This window comes from Drosophila montana, unplaced genomic scaffold (genome assembly GCF_035044405.1).
Source record: "Drosophila montana isolate Dmon_TW-CO22-7 unplaced genomic scaffold, ASM3504440v1 contig_1954_1, whole genome shotgun sequence".
Taxonomy (NCBI): Eukaryota; Metazoa; Arthropoda; class Insecta; order Diptera; family Drosophilidae; genus Drosophila; species Drosophila montana.
This window is the reverse complement of record NW_026996871.1, coordinates 74,844-86,577: the sequence shown is the minus strand read 5'-3', so window position 1 is coordinate 86,577 and position 11,734 is coordinate 74,844. Positions and strand designations below refer to the sequence as shown.

Genomic DNA, 11,734 nt, shown 5'->3' with positions numbered 1-11,734 from the left:
GCTTTCTTCTGCCTGTAACATACATTTGCACAAACACATTATACCCTTTTTACCTATGTACATATTTTCAAATCTACTCTTTTTATTTCCTGTTCCGAGTATAAAAACCAGAGGTCGCAAATAACAGTCAACACTTATTTTCAATGCGGTCGGGTCTCGAATAAACAGAAAAAAACGAAGCAAATTCGGTTTTGCTCTCCTTCGAACACTTTATTTCGTAGCAAATGTGTACTCTGTTTGTGCTTTAGCTTGAGAAATGCCGCTGTTATGTCTAACAGTAAGATCTTAACAGGATTTTGAAGTATATTTGAAGTGGTATTTGAAGAGCAAAACGAACAAAGTGGAAGCGAAAAGTGTCTTTTCTCGTTGTTGTAGTGTGACGATATCAATGAAAACTAGAGCGAGAGAGTCAAAGAGAGAGTATGACATATGTATGTGAACATGCATATATTCAAAGATATAAGAAAACACCCATTAAATAATTTATAGTTTGTTTATATATGTATGTATGTATGTATGTTTATGTGTATGGTTATTTTTATTAAATATTAAGCTTAACAATTAAAAATGCATGCAATTTTATTAGACACACACAAGCACAAAAGACACTTTGGCAGCAATTTTTTCTGTTCAGTGTTCGTGGAATAACATTCCCGAAAAAAATACGAAGAAAAGTGTCTGCTCGTGCCAGAGTCTGCTACATAGAAACAGAACTTTGTGTGTTTTCTTTCTCCTTTATTCATTCTGTCTGACAATAACTGTTATTTTACAGACAGAAAGTGTTGACTGTTATTTGCGACCACTGATAAAAACGCGCATAGGCGCCATCTTTCAAAATGTTTAGCATATTTAGGGATTTCACTTTATATATGTACATAGATTTTTTTGTTAAAAAATTAAAAGCTTGCGTAAAGTACGGGAAATGATAGAATCACCTTTTGTACTTTCCGCAAAGCTTTTAATTTGTTCATGGAGTTTCGCAGAATAATTTCAGGCGCACAGCTCAAATGCAGCAGTTTTAATAGGAGCGCAGCCGGAAGCAGCGTCACTGATTAGAGCTCAAGCTGACCTATTGTGATAATGGTGATGACGTCAACGATTTGCGGCCGCGACGCATTGTCTTGGTATTTTGTGAGTGGATTCCCGCTTTCGTCACAAAGTAGGTTCCGGCCCATTCGCCATTACTAAGGTACAAAAATAGAAACCATAAATGCTTTCTGCCTGATGCCAGTAACAGTCCAGGGGTAACAAATGTGGTTCTCGACCATAGGTGTACAGAAGACTAAACCGCTTATATCTTATCTTATCTCTGACTGGATCGCATGCAGTGGAATGCCCTTATCTTATCTGACAGCGCCGCATTAAATATTGAAAATATCGACACCACTGCGTCGACGACTACGGTAACAACATTGGCGATCGGCCACAGTCATAACATAAGACTGCAGGTAACCAAGCTGCTAGTGAATTCCACGCGAGTTGCCGGGACAGGCAGTGCCAAGAGTAACTAATAGAATTTGATTCAGTGGCCGGTCAAAATGAAACTGCAACGCTTACTTTTAGCTGTGGGATGCATTTTGGCGCTCTTGCTAGCACATTCCTGTCGAACAACGGAGGCACGCCACTTAATATTCTACAGTCCACACAGCAAAACATTAACCGGTCAGCTGCTCATCTCCCAACGCGTGAAGCGACCCTGTCCGGCAGGGAAAATGCGCGATCATCGTGATCGCTGCCGACGTGCTGTCATCTTCGCGAGAAACAAGTGAGAAAAAATGTGACTGAAGGCAGTCACAAAAGTCTCTTCTTACCTGAGAAGCAATTTTTTCCATAGATGTTAATGTTTATTTATTGCCATTAAGTTATAGTTATGTAGCTGGTTTGTTTTTAATATTTATTAATTCCCTTAATATATACATTCGTAAAAACAGTTATAAGCAATGTAAAAGTTAAGTTCGTGCATGTATTTGCACGTGAACAAATAAAAGTAATTTATACGTAAATGATTTATGCACAATTCCACGGACATAAATATTGTGGTTTGCTTTTTATATAAAGAAATTCAAGAAACAAGATTGTTGCAGTCGGGGGCAATTTTATAGGCTTGTTTATTTGTGTCAGCTTAACTTACTTTACCTTTACCGTCTTTACCGATTCTAATTTAATTTCCAACGAACAAGTCGTACACACCATTATACTTCTTAATTATGGTTGCAGAGCTATATAATTTGTTATTAAAAAAATAGTTCTTTATTGCCACACTTTCTTACGGATTTTACGACTTCAAAAATGTATGAGAATGAAAACAAAAATCTGAAGGTCAAATTTACACCTGATTTCTACAGGTACATATAGGCGATTAAAAAACTATTGGATAAATAGCAAAGTAATAGTCTTCTGTAGACCGATTAATAAGCTTTTCTTAAATGAATAAAATCAAGTAATGCTGACATGTATGAAATCATCGTTTAATATGTAAGAGCAAAAAGATTAAGTCCGATTAGGAGATTCTCTGCACCTCGCGCCGAGCTGCTGTTAAACACATCAAGCTTCATTCTATACACACATATACAGAGCAATGCACACACACACAAAATAACGCAATACTATTAGAAATGCTTACGTAATATACATACTTCCGTGTCTACTGTCCGATCGTTATGAAATTTTAAGGAAATCCATTTTAGACAACGGGGAGAGGTATTCAAAATATCATATTCTGAATCTGTGCATACTATACAAATGTCTGCATACAACATTTTCAAAGACTTAGAGATATGCTAAAAAAAAACAGAATTTCACATTAAGAATTTTTTCATATCATCGATAACTAGCCCATTTTCCAAGCAAATAAAAATGTACATAAAAAATCCGTTTTTTTAACATATCTTTTAGGTTTTAGAAGCTACAGTCACCAAATTTGACATGTAGCTTCTCCTAAAGAAAAGTATATGTATTTGCTAATCCTTGAGTGCGATCTACTTCTGCTTCTTGTTAAGGTTGTAGGGCTGTTGCTTGCGGGCATTTCCAACTAGAGCACTCTTAATTGTTACATCCAATACTTCTTGAAAATGGATACAAGAGGGTAGCACGATCTTATTAAATTGTATGTAAAAAGCAGGAGGCACTTTTTCGGACTCCATAAATATATCAAGCTATTAAAGCCCATTCATTGTCAAAGCAAAATACTTAGGATGTATGTATGGTATGGACCGATCAGAAATATTTTCTTTTTGATTGCGCATATCATTTGACTTAAAATGAAAAAACCTAGTTTGGCACAGGGTAATCGTTTTATTTTGTCTTTTATAAAGGTGCGCCCATATTCGAACCGATTTTAATAATACCTTATGTTTAAGAAAAGCTTATTAACGGCCTTGTTAGCTTAATAGACTAGGCAATTATTCAAATGCATGTGAGCAAATTATTCTCATTTAAACAGATAGACAGACGGACGGACATTGTAAAGAACTAATAAACTCCTTTCACTTTCAATTTTACAGATAAAGTTACGTCCCTTTCGTGACTTGCAATTTACAGCAATTGCATATAAGGAGATCTTCAAGTCCCTGTTTCTAACTAAATGTTTCCATGGGCATTGCTGTTGTTGTATATGGTCTCTTCAATCCAGTCCATGTAAGTACTGATTCTTGTATATACGCCGGGAAAATCTGTCTTTCCGCAAATCTCTTTGCCGTAGGAAACTATGCCGGCCTGATAAACGTAGTGATCTTTCTGGGGCGTGTACGCTTCGACGGTGAGCGGGCCACCTGAATCGCCTAAGCAAGAATCGACGTTAACACCACCTGAGGCACAAAGTTGACCATTATTAATGGTGTAGCCAAGCTGGCGAAAAGACGCCTCACACTGTTCTTGCGGCTGGACGTAGAGTACGGCCTTGCGCTTTACGGCGCTAGGCTGATTGTTCTGCTCGGTAGCGCCCCAGCCTGAAACGTCAACAGCGCTGCTCACGAGCTGATTGGCGCGTGAGCCACGCGCTGGCGGTAGGCAAACGGGCTCCACGTGCTGATGCTGGTGCCAATCAATCGGTTGTGCGAGACGCAGCAATGCAATGTCATGAGTGAAGTTTCTTAAGTCAAACTGTGGATGCATAATTTTTAGATCGATGCTGACTTGCACGTGTGGCGGCGCACATTCCTGCTTTCCATTCAACTGGATTATGCAGTCTGGATTGCTCGTTTTATTCCATTCGCCCAGACGGGCCCCTGTCAATGTTCGATAATTTCCAACAAAGTGATTGTGAACGCAATGGGCTGCCGTAAGGAGCCATCGTGAAGCAATGAACGAGGCACCGCAAATGTGCTGTTTATTGCCATTTTCGCGTACTGTATATTCCAATAGTGCAGTCCAGGGAAATTCGAATAGTTCAGTGTTTTTGCCCCCGATCACTCTATAGGCAAGAGATGCGCCACAGTGTGGATACCTTGGAAGTTCTGTCGTTTCTTGCTTCTCTGTTTGAACTCCTTGTGATACTCGCACTGACAACAAAGGCAAAACATTTTGTTCACTAGGGCAACAAACCTGTTAATAAGAGATTTCATATTATCAGACTTAAGATGAACATATGTAATTTTCGACCTCATAAAGTACACATATTTTTGATCAGTATCAACTTCCGATATGATAAAGTCATGTCCGTCTGTACGTTTCTAAGCTTACTTGTGTCTTAGTTGTAAGGTTCTCGTTACAAAATTTAGCAAAGGGCGGTATTTTTGTTGCAGGCAGTACATGTGTCGGAGCTAGACTGATAGGACCACTATTTGATATAGTTGTCATATAAACGAGCGGTCAAAAATGAAGTTCTTACATTAAAAAAAGATTTGTTTTATTTTTTAAGATACATTGACTAAACCTAGCATTTATGAATACTTAGAAGTGAGCAAATTCTTATCAACATCGGATTACTGTAGCTCTAAGGAAATCATCGGTCAAAAATGTGTTTTCATTTGAAAATCTTCTGTTTTTTAAGGCAATGTCAATGTTAGCTATCATAAACTTAACTACTTTTTTATCATATCAAAAAGACCCCTATCAAATTGAACTTCAATATCATAGGAGCAATCGATCGAAAATAATGATGTTTAGAAGAATACTTGATCAGAACTGTAATATTTGATCAGTTTTAAAGATTTCGTCATGATCCTTGCCTTCGTCTACTTTTTTTATAGGCAGTATGTACATATGTAGGCGTTAGCGGGATCGGATCACTTTATCATATGGTCCCATCAATAGCAGCAATTGTTCGTTAATATGTTGTTTGTATGAACAAATTGTTTAGTAATAAAATATACCGTACTGGGTTTTCACCCTGTTCCAACGCTCTTTCCATTATCCTCTCCCATTTCCCTCACCAAACAAATTGTAACTTACCAATCCGGGTCTCTGCAGCGAGTAGCATTGTCGTTTGCTCTCAACAACTAGTAGATTCAAATATTCAGGAAAAACACAGTTGTTGCGATACACACATTGTCCAGAGCCGAGGTCCGTTAAGCAATTCCCAAAGTGTGTAGGTACTGTAAATGGTTGCCAAATTCTCATTTATAATTTGTGCGTAAAGATCACACTGGGTAGTTATTTTACCATCGTCCCTCCGTTCTGGTACTTCAAGTTGTGCCTGTAGCTGAGCTGCCAGTAGCAGTAATAGCAACAGTAATACGTGCGACGTCATCGATGGGTTACCAATGCTAGCTAGTTCAACTAACCGCTTCAATCACGGTATAACAACTATTTGCAATAAAGCTGGCACTTGACTCGGACCCAATCGCTCGCTTGGATGCAATCAATCGAGCACTCTCAATCCCAATGCAACTGTCGTGACCTCCAAATGGGTATCGTTAAATTTCAATTCGCTCTCGCATTGATTAGCATTCGTATTTACTCAATTTCTATTGGAAAAACCCGCCCAAGTTGCAGTCGCAAGTCGCAAAAGTAACAACAGTATTTACAACCCTACACTGATCGAAACACCATTGCTTACGTAGATGTTATAAAAAACAAGAAAAAACGAGTTTCTTCGGTTGTCTTGGTTGTATATTCATTATGTATATACATATATTAATTATACTACCACAGACTTGTTTGTAGTAACTGACATACATAGACAAACACAGATATAACGACATTAAAAACAGGCTAAAGTGCTCTAGTCAGGAGTACATGACTAGGAGATTCTCTGTATACACTGTCGAGAGGCAGTCTTATTAATATATCTTTTTCCACCTGCCCCACTCTATGGGATTTAATTTAAGATATGTTTCGCAGATTTTCTGTGCATTTATATTAATCCGATATTCATAGTATTTTATTCATATATTGACAGCGTAGAATAACCCGTAAAAATATATGAGAATAGTGAAGGTCGGAAATGCTAAGCTTATCTTGATCAGATTCGCATCATACAAAAGAAGAGTTAAGCTAGTAAATCAGCATCATCAGCCGAATTGATATAGCCATGATCGTCTGTCTGTGTCTATGCGAACTAATCTCTCTGTTTAAAAGCTATCCTGTTGAAACTTTTTAAAGGTCCGTCTTTCCATTGCAGGCAGTTCATATGTCGCAATCAGACGGATCGGACTACTATATAATATAACTCCAATCGGACAGAAAAACTGCTCTGCTTATTAATATATACTAAAAAACAAATTCGGCATTAATTATTCTATTCTGTTTTTGTAAAAGCCAAATCTTATCAAGATCGCACAACTTTATTATATAGCTGTATTATAGGAAGAACCGGTTGAAAAAGGAGTTTCTGTCTTGCAAAATATGTTTATCAAATTCAGCGTTTACGAGCATAACTATTCTTACATATCCGCGCAAAGCCGAAAGGCAAACGTCAGCAAGGGTACTAAATCTTTAGTTTTCCGAAGACTTCCGAACTTTTTCGTTCAAGTATCTTCCAGAACATTTTTTTAAACTTTTTGATTATAAACTTGTAAGACCACTCGGTAAACTATTATTTATTTATTTTCCATTTATTTCTAATATTAAAATGTAGGTGAAGGTGCGTCTATCTCGGACTGGTGGAATTTCCCTGGACCTCAACATTGGAATATAGTAAGGAACGCGAAAATGGCAATAAACAGCACATTTGCGGTGCGATAGATTGGTACCAGTATCAGCACGTGGAGCCCGTTTGCCTACCGCGCCATTCAGCTCGTGAGCAGCGCTGTTGAAGCGTACACGCCCCAGAAAGATCACTACGTTTAGCAGGCCGGCATAGTTTCGTACGGCAAAGAGATTTGTGGAAAGAGTCAGCACTTACATGGATTGGATTGAACAGACCATATACAACAAGAGCAATACCCCTGGAAAAATCAGTTAGGAACAGGGACTTGAAGATCTCGCTATATGCAATTGCCATCAATTACAAGTCACGAAAGAAACTTTACTTTTTTCTTGAAGCGTTAATACAGACAGGCAAGCAAATAGAAAGGCAAACACGCCAACATACAGAAAGACAGACGGACATGGCTTTCTTGATTCAGCACGTCGTCGTGATCAATAATATATATTATTTATAGCGTCGGAGATGCCTCCTTTTGCGTGTTACATCTCTATAACTCTATATATAAAACTGTTTGTCCTGACTGACTGACTGATTGGTGATCAACGCACAGCCCAAACCGCAAAAGATAGGAAGCTGAAATGTTCACTGTAGTTACCTTGTGTGATGAAGGTGCACGTTAAGACGGGGTTTCGGGAAATTTTTGTATTAAACTCTTTTGTTTACCATCCGATCGGCCTCAAACTCAATTTCAAATAACTTTGTTCAAATTCATTTGAGGGGTGTTTGACACTTTTCGAAAAATCCATTTCTCCTCGGGTCAAAGATTTGGTGGGTGACGTTTCGCGCTCAAATTCATTTCAAATGATCTATATGAACAAGTAAGAGGTTCTAGTCGGGAGCTCCCGAATGAGCCCCCTTCTTCCCGTTTGGTTTAGCAGTAATATAGAAAAATTAAAATAAAAAAAAATTGTTCCCATGGCAGGGTTCGAACTCGCAACTAACCGAACCACTTGCCGCCGCCTCTACTCAAGAGCCACACCAATAACTGTGTTTTAATGAGAAAAAAACCAATTAAAATAGCAGCACAGAAAACAATATAATCGCAATTGCAATGCTGTTGATAGAATAAAAAACAGACGCGCATGAATGTGTGTGCGTACATGTACAAAGATGCGCTAGCTGCTGCTAACGTGCGCACATAACTTTTGTGTTTCTTAACCGATCTTAACGAACTTTTCAACAGTACATCTTATTGTAGAATAGAATATAGAATATTTGTGTATTTTCAAAAAGTCAATTGCATATAAATTGTGGCTTAAATTGATGGGCAATACAAGTTGGATAATTAACTTGATTTTTAGCTTTTCGGTGGCAGGCGGGAGGTGGCGATAGGTATAAAATGAAAGATATTGATATATTTATAAACTATTCTAGCTCTTATTATTTACCCAATTTTCTCAAAAAACAGGATTTCGATATCGATTTTAATCGATTACTTAGAAACGGGACAAGTTATCGAATATCGGAAAGAAACTCGCGGGTACTAGGAGGACCAACAGCCAAAATTTCAAAAAATTTCTCTAGCTCATATAGGTTCTGAGATCGTTGCGTTCATACATACGGACAGACGGACGGACGGACAGACGGACAGACAGACGGACATGGGTAGATCGATTCGGCTGGTGATGCTGATCAAGAATATATATACAGTACGACCTCGCTCAACGCAACCCTCGTTACACGTAACTCCTCGATAATTGCAACACCCGATTTCTTAACATTGAAGAAACAGCTGTTCAGAAAAGTATAAATTGTAAAAAAGTACAGACCACAATTTCTCTTTAATGGTAAGCAAAGGCATCTCTTTTTTTATATAGGTCTCGTGGCCAACAGAATATTTTCCCTCAGTTTTCGCAATTTGCCAAATTTTAATAGGTTGCGTTGATCGAGGTCATACTGTACTTTATGGGATCGGAGATGCTTCCTTCTGCCTGTTACATACATTTGCACAAATACATAATACCCTCTTTACCCATTTTCAATGGGTTCAGGGTATAAAAATTATTTGAGACGTGTTTCACATTTTTCGCAAAATCAAAGCATCCTCGGTAAAAAGAGCGATTCTAAGACTTTTTTTAGTGAAGTCATAAGTTTTGACCGATTTGCCTCAAACTTATTTTCAGAACTCTACATAAGAACTTAAAAATACGAGTTTCAACGATTTGGGAAATTCCACCCACAACAGTGGGTAATTAGCGAAAAACGTTTGTATGAAACTTTTTTGTTTACCATCCGAACGTCCTCAAACGCATATTCAAAGATCTTTCTTTGGCAATATCAAAGCTTTCACGGTTTGAAGTGCAATTCAATAATTTTTTTGGTTTTGTCCGACTTGCGTTAAACTTATTTTCAAAGCTCTACAAAGGAATTTAAAGAATACATGTTTCAGCGATTTGGGAAATTACACCCGCATGAGTGGTAAATTGGCGGAAAACGTTTGTATGAAAGTTGTTTGTTTACCGTTCGATCTGTGTCAAAATCATTTTAAATGCTTATCGGGAAAATTTATTAAATATGTGCCATGGGCAAGGCCGGGCTATACCCGCTAGTTTATAATATTCAAGAAGCTACATTCAAATTTGGTGACTCTAGCTCTGATAACTTACGAGATTTTCTCAATAAACAGGATTTCGATATCGATATTTGTCGATTGCTGGGCAAGTTATCGTTTATCGTAAGCAAAATCGTTTGCGCGGGCAGTAGAAGGACCTACGTTAAAAATTTTAAATCACTAGCTCTTACATGTTCTAAAATCCTTGCGTTCATACATACACAGAGAGAGGAAAATCAAGAATTTTGTGCTTGAATATTTCAAAGATGACTTTTTAGGTACGAAAAAACTTGAATCAAGCTTTGTTTTTTACATTTTTCAACCTAATTAATTGGAATTAAAGAACGGAATTTTATTGAAATAAGTTTTACGAGTTTGAGCTTGAAATAAGTTTATATTAATCTTGATTCAAGAGCTCACAAACTTAAATCATACTAAATTTATAACCAAAAATACTTGTATTAATCACATTTTGGTCTTCAATTAAGATCAATTTAATCTTTAAGCAAGATTTTCTGAGCATATTTCAAGCATACTTTAACCTTGGTAGGAGATAAATTTACTCTTACAACAAGCCCCAATCAGTCTTGAACCAAGAACTCACATAATAATTTTAAAACCCATGCAGAGGGTTTTATAATTTTGTCTCCAAATGTGTAACGCATAGAAGGAGACGTCTCCAACCCCATAGAGTATATACATTCTTGATCAGTTTCAACCGCCGAGTCGATATAGCCATGTCCGTCTGTCCGTCCGTCCTATGCGAACTAGAGTCTAAATTTTAAAGCTATCGTCATGAAACTTTGCAGAAGTCCCTCTTTCTGTTGCACGCAGTACATATGTATGTCGGTACCAGCTGGATCGGACCACTATATCATATTGCCGCAATAGGAACGATCGGTTCAAATGTAGGTTCTTATATGAACAACTTTTTTGTCTATATGACCAAACTCGGCATTTATTAGTTTTACTATGCTCCCCATATATATGCAAAAGCATAACAACATCAGACCACTATATCATATAGCTACTATAGGAACGATCTGTCTAAAATTAAGTTGTATTAAAAACTTTTTGTTTTTCAAGATATTTTAACCATAGTCGGCATTACCTATTTTCCTGTGCTTCTTTGATACGCGCAAAGCACTATGAGCATTATGAAAAGGTTGGGTCTGCAAGGGTGCTAAATCTTCGGCATGCCGAAGATAGCCCTTCTTTCTCGTTTTTATTTATTATTAAAAACTGTTGAACTGCAAATCAACCGCCACACTAACCGATTTAGCGACCAGCTTAAACACACATGAGCAGACTGGCCAGACCACTCGCTGTAGCTCGTCCTATCACCCGGCTGAAAAGACGTCAACACCTTACAGTGCTGTCGTAACAAAAAATTTAAATTATGCCTATGTATTATTAAAACCTTGCTCATTTGACTAGGTGTGGCCTTAATACGTACTCTACCTGCCTTGTTATGGCCAATATTGCAGGCCGATTCCTGGCATACCTAATTATACAACAACAAAAAATTTTATTATTAGTTAACAAGTTATACCTTAATATTACAAACTCTCAAGGAAAAGATAGCGTATGATTTATTAAAATTAACGTTGAAATAGTGGAAATCGATTTCTTACTTTGTTGAAGACTATCCGTCCCTAATAATTCATTGCTGGCGTCGAGTCTAGCCATTTCGACACATTTTATGGCATGGAGCATATTGTTTTATCATATATATGTATATTCCAAACTATGATAAACGAGAAAGAAGTGCTATCTTCGCGCACCGAAGATTTAATACCCTTGCAGACCCAACCTTTTCAAAATGCTCATAGTGCTTTGCCCGTATCTAAGAAGCACAGGGAAAATAGTTAATGCCGAGTATGGTTAAGATATCTTGAAAAACAAAACAGGTTTCCATACAACAACTTAATTTTCGACCGATCGTTCCTATGGCAGCTATATGATATAGTAACCCGATGTGAATAAGATTTTGCATAAGTGGAGGGAGCATAGTAAAACTAATAAATGCCGAGTTTGGTCAAGATATCTTGATAAACAAAAAATATTCCATACAACAGCATAATTTTCGACCG

The 11,734-nt window shown here is 37.5% G+C and overlaps 2 protein-coding genes across 2 annotated transcripts; one reads left to right on the top strand and one right to left on the bottom strand.

The window, feature by feature from the left end:
- The first annotated feature begins 1,427 nt into the window (after window positions 1-1,427).
- LOC135441280 (uncharacterized) lies at window positions 1,428-2,017 on the top strand. Its single transcript, XM_064700821.1, has one exon. The coding sequence runs from the start codon at window positions 1,539-1,541 to the stop codon at window positions 1,767-1,769; it is 231 nt and encodes a 76-aa protein (XP_064556891.1). The 5' UTR covers window positions 1,428-1,538; the 3' UTR covers window positions 1,770-2,017.
- Window positions 2,018-3,292: 1,275 nt separating this feature from the next.
- On the bottom strand, window positions 3,293-5,760 carry Ser7. Its single transcript, XM_064700820.1, has 3 exons — window positions 5,602-5,760; window positions 5,392-5,534; window positions 3,293-4,542 (listed from the first exon to the last, which is right to left on the bottom strand). The coding sequence occupies exons 1-3, from the start codon at window positions 5,687-5,689 to the stop codon at window positions 3,580-3,582; spliced, it is 1,194 nt and encodes a 397-aa protein (XP_064556890.1). The 5' UTR covers window positions 5,690-5,760; the 3' UTR covers window positions 3,293-3,579.
- Window positions 5,761-11,734: the final 5,974 nt, after the last annotated feature.